General features: G+C 41.0%; 1 protein-coding gene and 3 non-coding genes across 4 annotated transcripts; 1 reads left to right on the top strand and 3 right to left on the bottom strand.

Moving 5' to 3' along the window:
• Positions 1 to 8,966: 8,966 nt before the first annotated feature.
• On the bottom strand, positions 8,967 to 9,049 carry Trnal-cag (transfer RNA leucine (anticodon CAG)). Its single transcript has one exon. It is a non-coding gene; the product is annotated as a tRNA-Leu (tRNA).
• Positions 9,050 to 13,206: 4,157 nt separating this feature from the next.
• On the bottom strand, positions 13,207 to 13,289 carry Trnal-cag (transfer RNA leucine (anticodon CAG)). Its single transcript has one exon. It is a non-coding gene; the product is annotated as a tRNA-Leu (tRNA).
• Positions 13,290 to 13,515: 226 nt separating this feature from the next.
• On the bottom strand, positions 13,516 to 13,598 carry Trnal-cag (transfer RNA leucine (anticodon CAG)). Its single transcript has one exon. It is a non-coding gene; the product is annotated as a tRNA-Leu (tRNA).
• Positions 13,599 to 14,914: 1,316 nt separating this feature from the next.
• On the top strand, positions 14,915 to 16,446 carry LOC145435340 (uncharacterized). The gene has a single exon (XM_080312626.1). It carries the CDS (start codon positions 15,130 to 15,132, stop codon positions 16,072 to 16,074), a length of 945 nt encoding a protein of 314 aa, XP_080168752.1. The 5' UTR covers positions 14,915 to 15,129; the 3' UTR covers positions 16,075 to 16,446.
• The last annotated feature ends 1,187 nt before the right edge of the window (positions 16,447 to 17,633 follow it).

Genomic DNA, 17,633 nt, shown 5'->3' with positions numbered 1-17,633 from the left:
GGTCATAAATGGAATTTAGTTAAGTAGTCAAAGACCATAGCCTATGTCTAGTCTACATGTACATCAAGTATTCAAGGATTGGGACTTGCAGTCTTTCTTAATCATTTATTCGACCCAAACAGCTCAGCTACACAACAAACATTTTCAATTTTGTCAAGTGGGAAGCATGGTTTGGTCATAGTTACATCATTTTTACAATTTTACAAAACCAGCCGATGCATTTGCTCAGTCACAGTATCATGGTATAATTCCAAAAATTGCATCAATTTTGACTGCATCGCGAAAACTCATCTTGCGATTTTCTTCCCCTCTGCAACTGAGTTGTAATTTGCAAGTGATGTCTAATTTTATCCATATCAGGGGTGGGCAACTTTTTCGGCGAAAGGGACACCTGAGATTTACGAACCATTGCGCGGGCAACTGGAATGTTGATAACCTTTTTTTGTCGTCGATAGGAGCGAACCGAATTAGGTTACATTGCACACAGGACTTATATTATTACGCTCTAAATTGATAACAATATGTCATGCAACAGTGCAGTGCAGTACAGTGCAGTGCAGTGCGACTGAATTAGGCTATATCAATAAATATGTCGCTAACATACATTGGGGGTCGCATCTGTGTACTACTGGGCTCATTTGGTAAGGACAGGATTATTCGACGTTTAGACATAGCAAAATCGACGGTATCAGTGAACATGCCTCTATCATTTTGTGCAAATGTTTTGTCGACGATCTTGCTGCGAGTGCACAAGCGAAGCCGCATGTTGAACGACACGTTATCTCCTAATTGCGAATAGTTAGACTCAATTCTGTGAATAATATGTATTTATAATTTTCAGAAGGGGGCTCAAATACTGAATGCAAGAAATCTAGTGACAATGAATCATGCGAAGTACCGAGGAAAATTTCAAGTCAAATAAATCTGCTATGAATTGATCTACTTTATGGTCATATACGAAGATCTGGGATAAATGTGGCTGACTCCTGGATACGTCAATGCGTCAGAACTGTTGTTTTAGTCATCATCAAATTTCGCGGTCATGCTAATCAAATTTTGGTTGGCCTTGCAATTGTACCTGATGTCATAAATAATTTCGAGAATTACCTCGCAGGCCACGCCTAACCTTCTCCTGTGCCAAATTTGGCGTGCGTGCCACGGGCTGGCCGCACCTGATCTGTATGGTTATTAATAACAGTGATTGGTGGTACGTAAAAATTATATTGAAAATTCTTTGAAAGCGAATGTTTTCATGATAGAGAAGTTGGAGTCGGAGTCGGAGTCGAAGTCAGTGTCATTCTCCCAAACTCCGACTCCGACTCCAGTCAGTATTTTCCCACCGACTCCGACTCCGACTCCGACTCCAGCTATTATAGTTTTCACGACTCCGACTCCGACTCCATCAAGCGAAAATCACCCCGACTCCGACTCCGACTCCACCGACTCCGACTCCGACTCCACAGCCCTGGTTTTGACTCGAGTCAAGTCGAGTCATTGTCACTTCACCATCGACTCAAGTCCGAGTCCAAGTCATCGAGCAGCGGGTCGAGTCCGAGTCATGGTAATATGACTCGAGTCCGAGTCCAAGTCATTGTGTTGACTTATCAGTCTCCAGTTAAAGTTTTGTTAAACCCACTTTTTATAACTCTGTTTGGTGATATCGAATGGTTCGAAATTATAATATATTAATTTTCCTCAATTTTAACAGTATCTGGTCGCATTTTCAAGACCAGTACCAATAGACGAAATCCCAAGAGTGTGGTTACTTTACTTCTCTTCGAAATTACAATGAAATGTCGGTATTGGCCGTCGGAGTCTCGAGTCATATGACTTCGAATCGCCCAAACGTACTAAACTGGAAGATCACACGATTTCTGATTGGTATTTCTTCACTTGCATAGAATTTGTTCCTGCAGGATGGTATTTGTTTTGTGAGGTTAAGATTGCCAAGACAAGAACATTCGGCGCCAGTCATTTAGGCGCCTATATGGATAATTAAGCCTATAAGTATTTTGTATATATAACGAAGTTTTCGGTCAGCATAAGGGCAGTCCTTTACGGTTTACGAGTTCCGACAGAGACTATCCCCCCAAATTAGCTGCCTGACATTTAGCAAAGAAAACTAATATTTTCCTAATTTCATTGATTTTCATTTCGGTAACATTAAGCGCGATAATCTGAGCTATAGTGGTTTTCAACCTTTTCGGCCTCATGGATGAGTAAAACTTCAAAATAAGTGCCGCGGACCGGCAACCCATGAACAATAATCAAAATTCCCCCAAATTGCCACTGCAAACTATTGTGAATATTGGAAACTTCATTGTATGCTGCTTTTTGATATTTGTCGTGTGAGATATGATGGATGTAGGTTATTGAAGTTTGTGCAAGGCGAAGTGCTGTTGAAACTAGGGATGGTGTGAACCTCTGAAAGGTTCATGTTCATGAGAACGCGAACCTTTTTGAAAGGTTCTGTGTGAATGTGAGCGTGAACCTCATGTCGTCACGTGACTTCATATTGCTAATTCCAACCCTACATTTCAGTGAAGTGATAGCCTATATTACTGTACGTATATACGATACCGAGCGACGACTAGGGCGTCATAATACCACAATGCTGAAGTACATATTGACGGTTTAAATGTCGCTAAATGTATGAACTGGGGCAATCAAATTTTATATCAATTTATCCCATAAAATCAACATCTTGCGTCGCTTTACCAACAATCTCGTCGAGGACTTGCTAGGCAATAAGCTTACGCCTTAACGGTCCAGGCTAGACGGGACAATGTATATTCTGCGTCTGAGTATTGCCATTTGCTATACGTTGATATCGAGTAGAGTGTAGAGTAGATATTACCCCATTAACAAGTTATACAGCAGTAGCTAACACCCCAATCGCAGGAATTTGGTTTTATGCTACAATAATGAAATCAAGATTGACTCCGTTCGCCTGCTAGATTTTTTACATCAGGACGACGCTATCAATTTCATTGATTGGTTGAATAAGCATCATTCGCTGACTGTACCTACATGTAGGCCTATAGTGTATTTCGCTCTTGAGGTTGTTTGATTGCGAATCAAGCTCGCAGCAGAGAGTCACGAAGTATTCGAGCAAATTTTTGTAACAAAGCAAGTTCAATTTTTGAGATTGTCAAGGTGCATGCTCGTTTAGTGTTAATTTTTTTTATGCTGCCAGCGCCATGCATATAGCGGCCCGCAGTATAAATGCAATAAATTTCGACCAAAGATGTTATAATGAAGTGAAAACTGTAATATATTGAAAACGGTTCAGAGTCCAGAACCTATCAAGGTTCGTTTGTGAACGTGAACCTCTAAATTTTTGAGGTTCACAGCACACAGAACGCGAACGCGAATCTCACGTTCACACCATCTCTAGTTGAAACCACTAACTTCAGCTGTATTGTCCGGTTCCGCTTGAAAAATATGCAAGCTTGCTGTTTCTTATAGCCTCTACTCTACTGCATAATGTCGCTATTTCGTAACTTCATTAGTTAGAACGTATTAATCATATAGCATTGACTACTTTGAAACTGTTTTGTACTTGCAGCATTGTGACGTGCGCTACGTCCAAAGCAGACTATCAAGTTTAGGCCGATATTACGATACCATGCCATGCATGTCATGTCATAGCATGTCCGCATTCAAGTCGAAATACAAGCATTTTCATTTAAATCAATACTAGCCATTTTTCAGGATTACAGGACCACTACCTAACATCGACCTCGACCTTCGCCACATTCCACCTCCTTTTGTCGCTTGCGTCTTATATTCTTCTCTACATTACTTTTCATTCAGTGTGCATGCCTCTTACTTACTTCGTCTAGGCCAGTGGCTCTCAACCTTTTTTGACACGCGCCCCCCTTGGAGATGGTCAAAAAAATCGCGCCCCCTGACCCCCCTTGCATTTATCGTCATGTCAAAAAGAGCACATCATCTAATACAGAGGTGGGCAACGTTTTTGATAATCATGGCCGCATTTCGATTACTTATGTAGCCTAAGGCCGCATTCCAGGGCATAGCCGCAATGAACGATCTGGACGCAAAATTCCTATGGTAAACTGTCCATATCCATTTCCGGTGAACTCCAGACTATTCTACTTTTCGCAATGGCCTATTGTACGCACCGAAATCGCGAGTGGCAATGTTATGAATAGTTTACAGGAGGTGCATATTGTCGCGCGGAGCGCGAAAATTTTTTGGGGCCGCGAACGAATTGTTATTTCTTGCCAATTCCCATTCCGGCTCAGATTAAGAAGGGCGCTACTGCATTAAAATCGAAAAATGAAGTCTTGTTGAATTGCGCGGAGGGCGAAGAAAATTTCAAGATTAATTAAAATCTCTCGAAAATGCGGGAGTGAATTCGTAATTGCAATTTGCATGTCTACGGCCGCCAACACATACTAATTGAATTAGGCGTCGACGGCCGCTCAAATTCCCTTCTACGACCGCAGGCTACCCACCCCAATTCTAATAGTATACATAAGGTATATCTTACGCCAATATTGAATCTGCATTCCGGTTGTTGAGTCTTTTACATTGCTGACAAATTTCTCCAAACTTTGTTTGAAAATAACAAAAAAACATTGAACAAGACATCCATTAATTAATTTCAAGGTAGGTCACCCTGAGACTAATCCTGATGCTGGTAGTGAGTACAGAGAGCAAGGCGTCGTTCTGTCCTGTCAGGCTAAATTTGATCAGTTTTGGAAATTAATTAAATTGTGTTGATTTATAGCCTAATTGAGGGCGAAACCGGGCAACCTATGTTGCATCTAAGTCTGTCTTAGGCAGTGCAGTTCGCAAGCTCCTAACAAGAGATGCCCAGCGCGACAAGCTTTAGGCTACTGTAAAAGCTATGAAGCAATGAATGACTTACACGTGGGAATTGCTCTCTATATCTCCAGAGAATTTCAAAAATTTGCTCAAATGAAGTTGAAATCAGACTATACTCCGTTGAGCGCGGTTGCTAGAGTTTGTATTTTGCAAGCTTTCTTGAATATGGAATAAATTTCATCTTCATTAATCGTCTTCTCATAATGGATGTGAAACACATGTTCAGACACATACAATTTATACTGACTTTGTCAATTTTTTCGCGCCCCCCCCTCTACTGACTTCGTCAATTTCTCGCGCCCCCCCTGAGAGCCTCCCGCGCCCCCCAGGTTGAGAACCCCTGGTCTAGGCTAAGGTGGGTGTCTGATCTTAAAATCTACTCCAAGTTGTTTCGACACCTTCTTTTCGCCTTCCATCTTTTCATTGTATCGCAGTCTTATGATGTTTTGAAACGATGAAAATATTAATAAACCTGATTGATTGATTGATTGACCATACAAAAAGTGCGTTCCAAATTTCTGAATCACTTTGAAATTGGATGCTTTATATCTCTCTAGAGAAGCGTACAACTTCTTGTGTTTAGGAATTGTGATGTATAGGCTTAGGCTATCTGAAATATTTGACGGACCGGGACCGGCGGCCGAGAACCGCTGATCTCAACGACGAATATCGGATCAAGTAGGTACGCAAAATGAGTTCCAATCACAATCAAAGATGACTGTAATTGGTTTCGACTACGCGGAATCAATAACCTGACTGTCGGCTGTTCTGTTCAAAGCAAAGATCCCTGCAACTTGAATAGGCCACGCGCGCAAGCAGCTCTTTGTTCTGGCTGCTTTGGAATCAAAGACGAATAGATCCATGAACAATTGAACATCTAATCTAAGTCACGCTGCCGAACATAGTATGCGGTCTGGTCATGCATCGTCTACACGCATGCGATAAGGAGATGGAATTAGTTATCATCATTACCGAGTACATCAGACGAACTCGATTAATGACACCAGGGATTAAACCCCATCAAATAAAATACCCGTACTATACACAAACTATACCTCCAAAGATGATCTATCGCTCGAGCGATGATATTACGCGGTAATTAAGCAAGCACCTTGAGCTCATAATGCCACCGGTGCCTTTGAAGATATCAACTCTGTACATGACCTACATGAAAGGATGGATATACCGAAATATCTAGAATATATAAGACGGTGAAAAATGTAGCAGTTCTGTTATTTCATTGAGAAGAGCTAGAGAGAAGCATTGTATGTCCGCGACAATGATTCCGTACAGAAACGCGTTACAACCTTTTTATGAAAGTCAGGAGATATTGGACCAACGAAGAAGCGTGCTTTTTGGGTTTCGCCCGTACGACAACTATACTGCTCCGAGAGATACTGAAGAACCGACTTACATTGAAAACGGAACGCTCGTGTCTTCGACGCTCGTTCTTGGCGTGCCAAAAACAGAACAGGATGCAGGCCACAGCAGCGATTCGCTACAAAACGAGGCAACGATTGGAGAATGCGATTCGGAAAATGTGGCATCTTCGAAATGCGATATTGCCAGGCCTACTAAGCCCGATTCACGAGACTCGGGGATAGCCAGTGAAAGTGAGGTACCAAATTCGGGGCTAAGAAACATCGAGGATCGAAGTGAAGACGAAAGAACAGCGTCACCTACAACTCCAGAGTATCACGGCGACATATCATCTGATTCCATCGATTCGAAAAATCAAGAACACCGGTCTCTTGCTGCAAATTATAGCTGTCAGCAGCAGTTTGAATCAGTAAATTCTGGGTTGTATGGTCATCTTGTGCATAGTGGGATTCCTACAACTGGAAATCCTTATGGATTATATCCCTGGGGTGAAACAACGAACTATCAGCACGCTCCGTATAAATGGGTTTTGATGCCATCTCACGCCCCTCAGGTGCAATGGTATCCGCCGGTCGTGTCACCGCTCCCTTGGACCGTGGCTATTCCTAACTACGGACAAGATACATCGGGCTCTTTGCCTCTGAAAGGCGATAATAAATCGAAAAGGCACCGCACTGTGTTTACTGAGACGCAGCTGGAAAGACTGGAGAAAGAATTCCAAAAGCAGCATCACGCTGTGGGAGAGGATCGCACGAAGATTGCTGATGAACTGAATCTTTCGGAGACGGTCGTGAAAGTATGGTTTCAGAACAGAAGAATCAAATTGAGAAAAGATAATGCCGACGCAGAAAAATCCGGTTGATGATAGCTGTTGATTTGGTGACCCCTAATATCGTAACATATGTTCCAATTACCGGTCCTCGTGGCGCAGTAATTGAGTCCTTGAGTAATCTGTGTGTTAAATCTGAATGTTGAATCTCTTTGTTTGAAAGTACCTCTATTAATACCTTCATCCGAGATACCAGTCTGTGCTTGAGATTACCAGGTCGTGACAACAAATCTACTCCGCCTATTCACAGACGCACAGACCTATATAATTCATTTTCATCGCTTCTTGTCTTTATGCTATCTACTTTTAATTCTGGTCCTGTGTGCAATGTGTATTCGTCTTATTTACATGTTCCAACTTCTTACCCGAGGTGAGTGTTCATAATTTCATGTTATCGCGATTTTTTCGTGTTTTGAAGTGATTGGTGTATGTTCCTTGTTGGATTATATGATTTTTGTGTTGAACGTGTTGAACGGTCCCCCAGCGACTTTCAATAGGTTTGATGAAATTCAAAGATGGTTATTGGTCAAACTTTCATCGATGATAATCATATACACAAATCATGGAGAGGTGGTCTGTAACGAAGTACTTCTACTTTTAAGGGTTACTCGTACTTGCCTACTTTCCCTAATCAGTCAATTTTTTATACTACTTTCAATTGAACATTTTTAGTTGAAACTGCTAACTTTTACCATTTGAATTTTGAAAAGTAGAAAGCAGTTTTGGGATAAGTTTTCATTGCTTTTAGAGTGAACTTCCCATTATAATGACATGAAACAGACCCTGCATCATGGTAGTAGAATCTATATTTCCAAAGATCGTACCTCTTCCTTTCGTCATTTTCGTGAAGGAGGACACATTTCACAGGCTGCAAAAGTTACTATAGTGGACGAGAAAACGGGCGATTCTCCCATTTAGACAGCTGATGTCATTGGTATAATTTTTTCCACTCGACTCCCGAAATACCAGCCTCTCGTCAATTCGGTCTACATATCGCGCATATGGTCTTTTTCATATTATAGGCTAAAGAGAAGGACACATTTTCAGAAGGAGGACGAATGGTAACCCTAGTAAAAGTATGAGACCCCTCGACCAGACCAACTTACTTGAGTAATTTTCAGCCGTTCATTTCCTACTTCACATCACCCAAAGTAGTTTGGAAATGTCTTTGAAATTGCTAATTCTACCTGTAATTGAGTACAAATGGATGGCATTACTCGAGTAGCAACTCTGTTTGCTTTGGCCACCTATGAAGTAATACCATAAATTTTTAGTTATTTACAAGCGGCTATTTTTAAGACTATGTCGCAACCACTTAACGGGGAAAAAAAGTCTCTGAAATTTACTAAAACCGACAAACCAAGTCACGATTATATGCAAAGTGAAATGCGCATGCCCCTTTTAGGTGCTCGTCAAATTTTGAAACTGGGAGGCTGCCGCAATTAAGTGCCTATTTTGATGCTAAATTAGAGAATGGCGAATTCAAAATTCTCGATAGCGGTCGAAAATTGACCAATGTCTACGAAGAAGTCGGAAACGCGGATCCCACATCAATTACCCTTCATGACACAGGTAGACAACTAGAAAATTTTCAGCTTTTCATAATAATTGGATTAGAATTGGAAATATTGAATACGCAAAAACTTAAAAATTGAATTAAATTCCGCTCTTGAAAGAAATACAATAAAAATTAAGTCCAGTTAACTCACCAGGACGAAAATAGCAAATGCAGCAAGCTCGGCTCGTTTCGTACTATATGGTTCTCCTGTAGCATGGTCAGCAAAATCAGGAATTAGATTACAATTATAACGAGATCGACGAAACATTACAAAATTAAATTAGAATGAGATTACCGGCATTTCGCTGTAATGAACAAGTCAACTTCGACGTTCCAATAAAATCGTGACAGCAGTGGGATTCGAACCCACGCCTCCAGGGGAGACTGCGACCTGAACGCAGCGCCTTAGACCACTCGGCCATGCTGCCGATGGGCTACAGAGTGACCCCAAATTCAATTCAAAACAAGTATTAGTTTCAAATCAGCGAAATTGTTGTTCGAACCCAATCCACAGTGATACAGATGCAGATTAATGCACGAGTTGAAGAATATCTACTGGTTGCAGAGTGATTCGTCAGGATCATTCTGATTTTTGAAAGTTCACCGGTCCGCAATATTTGTTTTGAGCATTTACCATCTCGCGTGGTCAAAAAGGTTGCGAACCGCCGTTCTGGTCAATATTTCGTAGTCCATTATTGATGACCTCCTGACCTTGCGGACGATACAAGGCTTCCGATAGAAACAATCTACCCAAATTGACTGTCTGCCTAAAATTTAGCAAAAAAACGAATATTTGCCTAATTCCACAGATTTTCATTTCAGTAAAATTAATCGCGACAATCTAAACCAGTGGTTCCCAACCTTCTTGACCTCACGGTTCGGCAAAACACAGACGTGTTAAGTAACGAAGTACTTCTATTTTTTGAAGTACTCAAGTAGTTTTACTCTACCTCGAGTACTTACTCAATCATAACTAGCTTTTCACTACTTCTACCTCATAATATGTTGTGATTTACAAACGTCCTCTACATACAACAATGTGCTGTAATTGAAATTGTAATTAGGCCAATATGCTATCAAATAACATTTACAATTACACAAAATAGAAATGCGGACGATACAGACCTCTCGACAGACGCAATCGGCCAAATTGACGGTCAGTCTAAGATTCACCGACGAAGACTCATGTTTTACCCGTCCCTAAGATTTTAATATCAGTGTAATTGAGCGTGGTAATAAAAAAATAACGGGATTCGGACCAGATAAGTCGGCAAAATTATCTCCAATCACGGACGTCGTCCTCCCGTGTGTACCAGACTTATCGGACCCGGACAATTATAGAACATTTTCAGCTTCTCCAAATTAGATGTGAATTTGAATTATAGCTACACAAATCTTTCCAAATCACATTAGAATTAGACGTATAAGACCTTGGTAGCTTTCACACTCAATTTAACGTCCGCTTGCGAATGAATATAACTTCATCGGTTACACGAGCTTACGGAGCGCCGCTCCTTCATCGGGTGTTAGTTAAAGCGAACGTATTGAAGCAATAAAGTTTCCCAAACTAGAATTAAAATTACTGAATTCGCGAAAACTTGGAAATTGAATGAAGTTCAGTTCATATCAAACCGGAGCTCATTCTCTTAAGCACGAGAATGTCTAATATCTGTACAACAAGCTAGGCTCGTTTCGCACTATACAGTTCCCCTGTAGCGTTTTCAAGAAACCCGGAAATTAGATTAGACTTAAAATACTAGCGTAGAAACATTTCACAGCTTTCACTAAAATTATAATCAGAACAAATACGATTGAACAAATTAGATTACCTGTATTTCGCTCTAATCCGTGTAATTAGACAACTAAAACTAGTTGTCTCAGTCTAAATATGCGTAGTCGTGTGCGTACGTGTGACATGTTCATTCCTTGCCGACCGCTACCTCATTTATCAGTTGCGATCCACAGATACCCGTAAATTACGAGTTAAACCACATGCATCACGTTTTACTCCAATTCAGGTGCAGCCAACCCGTGGCCCGCGGGCCAAATGTGACCCGCGAAAAGGTTTTGTGTGGCCCGCGAGTTAATTCTCGAAATGAGTTATGACTATAGGGCGATTTTTTTGACATGACAGATATGTGGTACAATTTTGACATCATGTACGAAAACATTTAATTTGCATACGTGAGGTCACAAGTTAGTCAAAATTCAGTTTTTTAGGTAAAAGAGTCCAAATTTAGATTTCCCAGGTAAAAATCTTCCATTTTGTAGGTAAAAAAAATTACCCTAGTTATAAAAATTATAATTACGCGTAATTTAGAGACTTGAGTCTAACTATATTCGCAAATAGGTGATAACGTGTCGCCCAACATGCGACTTCGCATGTGCGCTAGCAGCGAGATCGTCGGCGATGAAACATGTGCACAAAATGAGAGAGGCATGTTCACCGAAACCTTCAATATTGCTATGTCTAAACGCAGAATAATCCTGCCCTTGCCAAATGAGCCACACTGCAAAGTCGACACCGAGTTTTCATGACATAATTGTTATCAATTTTAAAGCGTAGTAAAATAAGTCTTATTTTAAACATTACCTATAATTCGGTTCGGTCCTATCGGACGACTAAAAATGTCATCAACATGAAAGTGGCCCGCGCCATGGTTCGTAAAAGTTGGCCACGCCTGCTCTAATTAGACAACTGGAATTATCTATAGTTGTCCAAGTTGAGCGTGCAAATCATAATAATCGGCGGTTCTATTCGTTTTATTCGCTCAAGATACACACTACAGCGCGATACACAAGACGCAATTCTTTACGGATTTTCGTCTCAAAGATTTCTCCGCATAGTTGGCACTGATGGCGTCATATCACAGCACGCTTGTTCTGTTCAAAGCAAAGATCGCTACCATTTCAAACTGTCACGCATATAAGTATTATATTGTGTCTAGCTATGGCTACCTCGGAATCAAAGACGAATAAATCGAAGAACATCTCATCTATGGTCACACTGCCGCACATATCAAAGAATGCGGTTGGGTCTGGTCATGCATCGACTGCATATGCGATAATTAGTTATAATCATTAGCCTAGTACATCAGACGAACTTGATTAATTACAGCAGGGATTAAACCCCATCAAATAAGATACCATGCAGATCCAAGCACCGAACATATTTTAATGCTTGACTGATGATATTACGCGGTAATTAAGTAAGAACCTTCAACTATAAATAATCTCACTGGAGTCTTTGAAGATGATATCAACAAATTGCGACCACGCACACTAATAGGATTTTATATATCTAAACTGAGATGGTCAGAAACTGAGCACTTCTGCTGAGAAACCAAGTACTCAAGTGGATTTTGCCTACTGGCACAACTTCCTCAAGTATAGTATATTTAATATATAAAAATATAATAAATACCCGACTATTGTTAACTCATATATATAATTAGTAGCTATATCATAAAGTTCTGCACTCCGAAACGTCTCTTCAAGTATATAGCTATGATTTTAGACAACATCAACTTCTACTTCACAGTTTCAAGATTTTTATGCAAAACTTGAGTGAGAATATTTCATTTTTTACTTACTTGGAATTCGCTAATCTGCTTGAGTAGAAATTGACGGCGTTAATTGTACTTCTATTTGAGAGTACTGATGATGAATAATTTGGCCACTGCCGATTCTTGCCTACCTGTATGGCCCCCTTATCACGCTCGACATATATTTATCGCTTCCCATATTTTCGGATTCGAGAAAGAGGGCTTATAAACGGGAAATGTAAACCGCTAACTCTGATCGCTGGTAAATTGACTAAAAAATATCAACTTTCGCGGCGATTCCTGAAATCCTTGTATCTGAGGGTAGATTGAGGCGCGCTTACTTTTTAAAAATATTTTTAATCAACTTTCGCGGCAGTTTCGGAGTAGGCTAACCCATGTTTCACGTGTACTCTATGCCGGTGTCCAGTTGCTGGGTAATTAAACATATATCTGACGGAAGATTCTAACATTTTATTCCACGTTGGGAGCCCCTGTTTTTGACTATAGTTCCACTTATACTTGAACGGTTTTTAGACGAAATTACTAACTTTTTACACTTTTGATAAGGAAATTTAGAAGGTTACTTCAATATGTAAATTTGCAGCACTTTCTGAGTAAAATTGTAAAGAGACCCCTTCTACGTGATGCAATTTTGACATATCTGGTTTCAAAGACTACTCCAATTCGTTTCTCAGTGTATTGCTATCTAGTAGTGTAATATTCTGATAAAATTGTTCATAATAAACTGAATTGAGCATGTCATGGAAATTGCTACTTGTCAATGAGTAGAAACTTGAGTATTTCCTTCTGGCTCCACTTCTATTTGAGTCGCAACTTTATCAACTTCTCCTGACGACACGTGAATAACTGAATATGTGTTTTAAAAACCACGAAAGTGTGACATCCTGACATATAGTCGCATTGTGTGTATCAGAATGACTACGATCTGTTGAATTCAAGATGGCGCCAATGCCCGCTACCAGTCAAACATTGATTCTCGAACCGCGAAATCTGGCAATCGATGTTCGAATAAAAACATATGACAGAAGTGGGATTCGAGCCCACGCCTCCAGGGGAGACTGCGACCTGAACGCAGCGCCTTAGACCACTCGGCCATTCTGCCCGTGTGGGTATAGAATCGCGACATCTGGGGATCCAGCAACATTAGGTATTGGTCATGTTCGAATAAAAATACATGACAGAAGTGTGATTCGAACCCACACCTCCACGGGAGACTGCGCCATGAACGCAGCGCCTTAGACCACTCGGCCATTCTGCCCGTGCGGGTACAACCGCGATATCTGGCGATCCAACAAAATTAAGTATTGGTGATGTTCGAATAAATTACATGACAGAAGTGGGATTCGAACCCACGCCTCTAGGGGAGACTGCGACCTGAACGCAGCGCCTTAGACCGCTCGGCCATTCTGCCCGTACGGGTTCATTTTGACTTTTCAAACTTGGTGGATCCGCAATATTTATTTTGAGCTTTTACCTGTGCGCGTGGTCAAAAAGCTTGCGAACTTCCGATCTCGTCCATATTTCAAATCCCATTTTTGAGCCAGCATTGCCTTGCGGACGATACAGGCCTTCCGATAGAGACAATCACCCCAAGTTTTAAGCATAAAATTGAGCAAAGAATACTGGTATTTTCCTAAATTTCATAGATTTTACTTTCAGTAACATTAACCGCGATAATCTAAACCAGTGGTTTTCAACCTTTTCGACCTCACGGATCGGTAAAACCTCAAAATAAGTGCTGCTGACTGGCAAGCCTTCAATAATTATCAAAATCCACCCAAATTACAATTACGACAGATGTATGCAACTATAGTAAATATTGGAAACTTCATTGTATGCTTCTTCTTGTTATTTGTCGTGTGAGGTATGAAGGATTTATATAGGTTATTGAAGTTTCTGCAAGACGAAGTGCTGCTGAAACCACTAACTTCAGTTGCATTGTCTGGTTTCGCTTGAAAGATATGCGAGTTAGCTGTTCCCTAGCCTCTACTCTACTGCAAAATGTCGGTAATTCGTAACGTCAAGTTTTACCGAAATTAGTTAAAACGCATTAGTCATATAGGATTGACTACTTTTAAACAGATTCCTACTTGCAGCATTGTGACGTGCGCTACGTCCAAAGCAGACTGTCAATTTTAGGCCGATATTACGATACCATGCAAAAAGTGCGTTCCAAATTTCTGAATCACTTTGAAATCTGATGCTTTATTTCTCTCTAGAAAAGGGTACAACTTCTTGTAATTAGGAATTGTGATATTAATCTGATATATTTGACGGACCGGGACCGGCGGTCGAGAACCACTGATCTAAACGACAGATATCGGATCAAGTAGGTACGCAAAATGAGTTCCAATCACAATCAAAGATGAATCTGTAATTGTTTTCGATTGCGTGGAATCAATAACCTGACTGTCGGCTGTTCTGTTAAAAGCAAAGATCCCTGCAACTTGAATAGGTCACGCGCAAGCAGTCTTTTGTTCTGGCTGCTTTGGAATCAACGACGCATGGATCCAGGAACAATTGAATATCTAATCCAAGTCACACTGCCGCACATAGTATGCGGTTGGGTCTGGGCGGTGGTCATGCATCGACTACATGCATGCGATAAGGTGATGGAATTAGTTATCATCATTAGCCGAGTACATCAGACGAACGCGATTAATGACACCAGGGATTAAACCCCATCAAATAAGATACCCGTACTATACACAAACTATACCGTCAAAGATGTTCAATCGCTCGAGCGATGATATTACACGGTAATTAAGCAAGTGCTTTGAACTAATAATGCCACCGGTGCCTTTGACGATATCAACCCTGTACATAACCTACATGAAAGGATGGATATTCCGAAATATCCAGAATATATAAGCCAGTGAAAATGTAGCAGTTCTGTTATTTCATTGAGAAGAGCTAGAGAGAAGCATTGTATATCTGCGACAATGATTCCGTACCGAAACGCGTTACAGCCTTTTTGGGAAAGTCAAGAGATATTGCACCAACGAAGAAGCGTGCTATTTGGGTTTGGCCCGTACGACAACTATACTGCTCCGAAAGAATCTGAAGACCCGACTTACATTGAAAACGGAAGGCTCGTGTCTTCCACGCTCGTTCTTGGCGTGCCAAAAACAGAACAGGATCCAGGCAGCGATACGATACCAAACGAGGCAAAGATTGGAGAATGCGATTCGGAAAATGTGGCATCTTCGAAATGCGATATTGCCCGGCCTACTAAGCCCGATTCACGAGACTCGGGGATAGCCAGTGAAAGTGAGGTACTAAATGCGGGGCTTAGAAACATCGAGGATCGAAGTGAAGACGAAAGAACAGCCTCACCTACAACTCCAGAGTATCACGGCGACATATCATCTGATTCAATCGATTCGAAAAATCAAGAACACCGGTCCCTTGCTGCAACTTATGGCTGTCAGCAGCAGTTTGAAGCAGTAAATTCTGGATTTTATGGTCATCCTGTGCATAGTGGGATTCCTACAGCTGGAGATCCTTATGGATTATATCCCTGGGGTGAAACAACGAACTATCAGCACGCTCCGTATAAATGGGTTTTGATGCCATCTCACGCCCCTCAGTTGCAATGGTATCCGCCGGTCGTGTCACCGGTACCTTGGCCCGTGCCTATTTCTAACTACGGACAAGATACACCGGCCTCTTTGCCTCTGAAAGGCGATACTAAATCGAAAAGGCACCGCACTGTGTTTACTGAGACGCAGCTGGAAAGACTGGAGAAGGAATTCCAAAAGCAGCATCACGCTGTGGGAGCGGATCGCACGAAGATTGCTGATGAATTGAATCTTTCGGAGACGGTCGTGAAAGTATGGTTCCAGAACAGAAGAATCAAGTGGAGAAAAGATAATGCCGATGAATAATAATCTGGTTGATGATAGTTGTTGATTTCGTGTCCCCTAATAACGCAACATTCGTTCCAATTACCGGTCATCGTGGCGCAGTAATTGGGTCCTTGACTAATGGTGTTAAATATGAATGTTTGATATGTTGCTTAGATGTTTTTTAGTTTGAAAAGTGCCCATGCTAATGCTTTTATCTGAGACTGTGCTCGAAATTACCAAATCACGACGTGACATATCAACTGCGCCCTATCGACAGCATAATTCATTTTCATCTCTTGTACTGTTTATGCTATATGCTGTTACTTCTGGTCCAGTGTGCAATGTGCATGCCTTTATTTACATGTTTTAACATCTAAGCTAAGGTGAGTGTCTTATCTTTTTATGATATTGCGAGTTTTCGGTTCTTTGACATGATTAAACTGAAATGATAGGTTTATGTTCGATTGTTCGTTGTAGGATTAAACGATTTTTTTGTTCTATGTTGGTGCTAGGCCTAGTAAAAATACGTAGGCTCTGGTTGCGGCAATAAATTTCAAAAATGTATGAACCACTGTGGTAATTTACAACGAATAACAGGTATAGATGAGTATCTGGATCCTGCATGAAGGTATGATCAAGCCACGAGAACAGGGATGAGATTTGACTACTGGACGCGAAGCGACGCCGGCGTCCAGATCAATTGTGACAGGCTCTATACAGACGCCGTACTATCCTCCGCCGACTTTCAATAGCTGTGGTGAAATATGGAGATGGCGAAATAAGCCCTTTCCCCCTTTGTGATAATTATAATCATATACACAAGTCATGCAGAGGTGGTCTGTAACGAAAAACTTCTACTTTTTAGGGGTGCCCAAGTAGGATTTTCTTACCTGCACTGATCACTGAAATGGTTATAGCTTAGACTAGGGCTGGGCACAATGATTCGAGTACTCGAATCTGAATCGAGTATTAATTTTAATGATTCGAGTCAGGTAGTAAAATAAGATTTTTTTCGAGTACTGAAATTATACGCTCCTCACCACTGAAAGTTGATTTATCAACAAGGAGTTTATCAACGATCAACGAGTTTATGCTAATTTCACTGTTGAAGCCTTGAAACCTCGATTGGCCGTATCGCAGCATACGAAAAATGAAGTAGCCTACAAAGTTACGTTACTGGAAATAGCACATTTCTGAAGTCATGATCATCCCATAATATTGTCTCCAAGTGCAATGAAATCGGTATGGTCGAAAAAATAACAAAGTATCTTTAATATGATGGATAACAAGCATTATATTCTTTGTGGTCGCTTAAAAGGTACATATTTGAACGTTGACAAATAATATTCTGCTATGACGTTATAATGAGTGATACTCGATTACTCGACTCGACTCGAAGGATTTTCCGTGATTCAGAATCGAATCACTCAGGTACTCGATTTTGCCAAGCCCTAGCTTAGACCATTGATTCCGAACCTTTTTGGATGCCGGGGCCGCATATCAAACATGAGAGGATGTATGCGACCGCACGAAAACACGTAGGCGACTTATAACGAAAATTTAAAGGTGGCTTGCCTACCTCTGGATCTTACCATCCA

Source organism: Botryllus schlosseri, chromosome 3 (assembly GCF_051294905.1).
Source record: "Botryllus schlosseri isolate E-star chromosome 3, Bs_hap1, whole genome shotgun sequence".
In the NCBI taxonomy this organism is placed as follows: domain Eukaryota; kingdom Metazoa; phylum Chordata; class Ascidiacea; order Stolidobranchia; family Styelidae; genus Botryllus; species Botryllus schlosseri.
The sequence above is the reverse complement of the archived record's forward strand: the minus strand, read 5'-3'. Positions and strand labels throughout refer to the sequence as shown.

Excerpts from the sequence above, each read along its gene's own strand:
- LOC145435340 (XM_080312626.1), top strand. The coding sequence starts at position 15,130 with ATGATTCCGTACCGAAACGCGTTACAGCCTTTTTGGGAAAGTCAAGAG.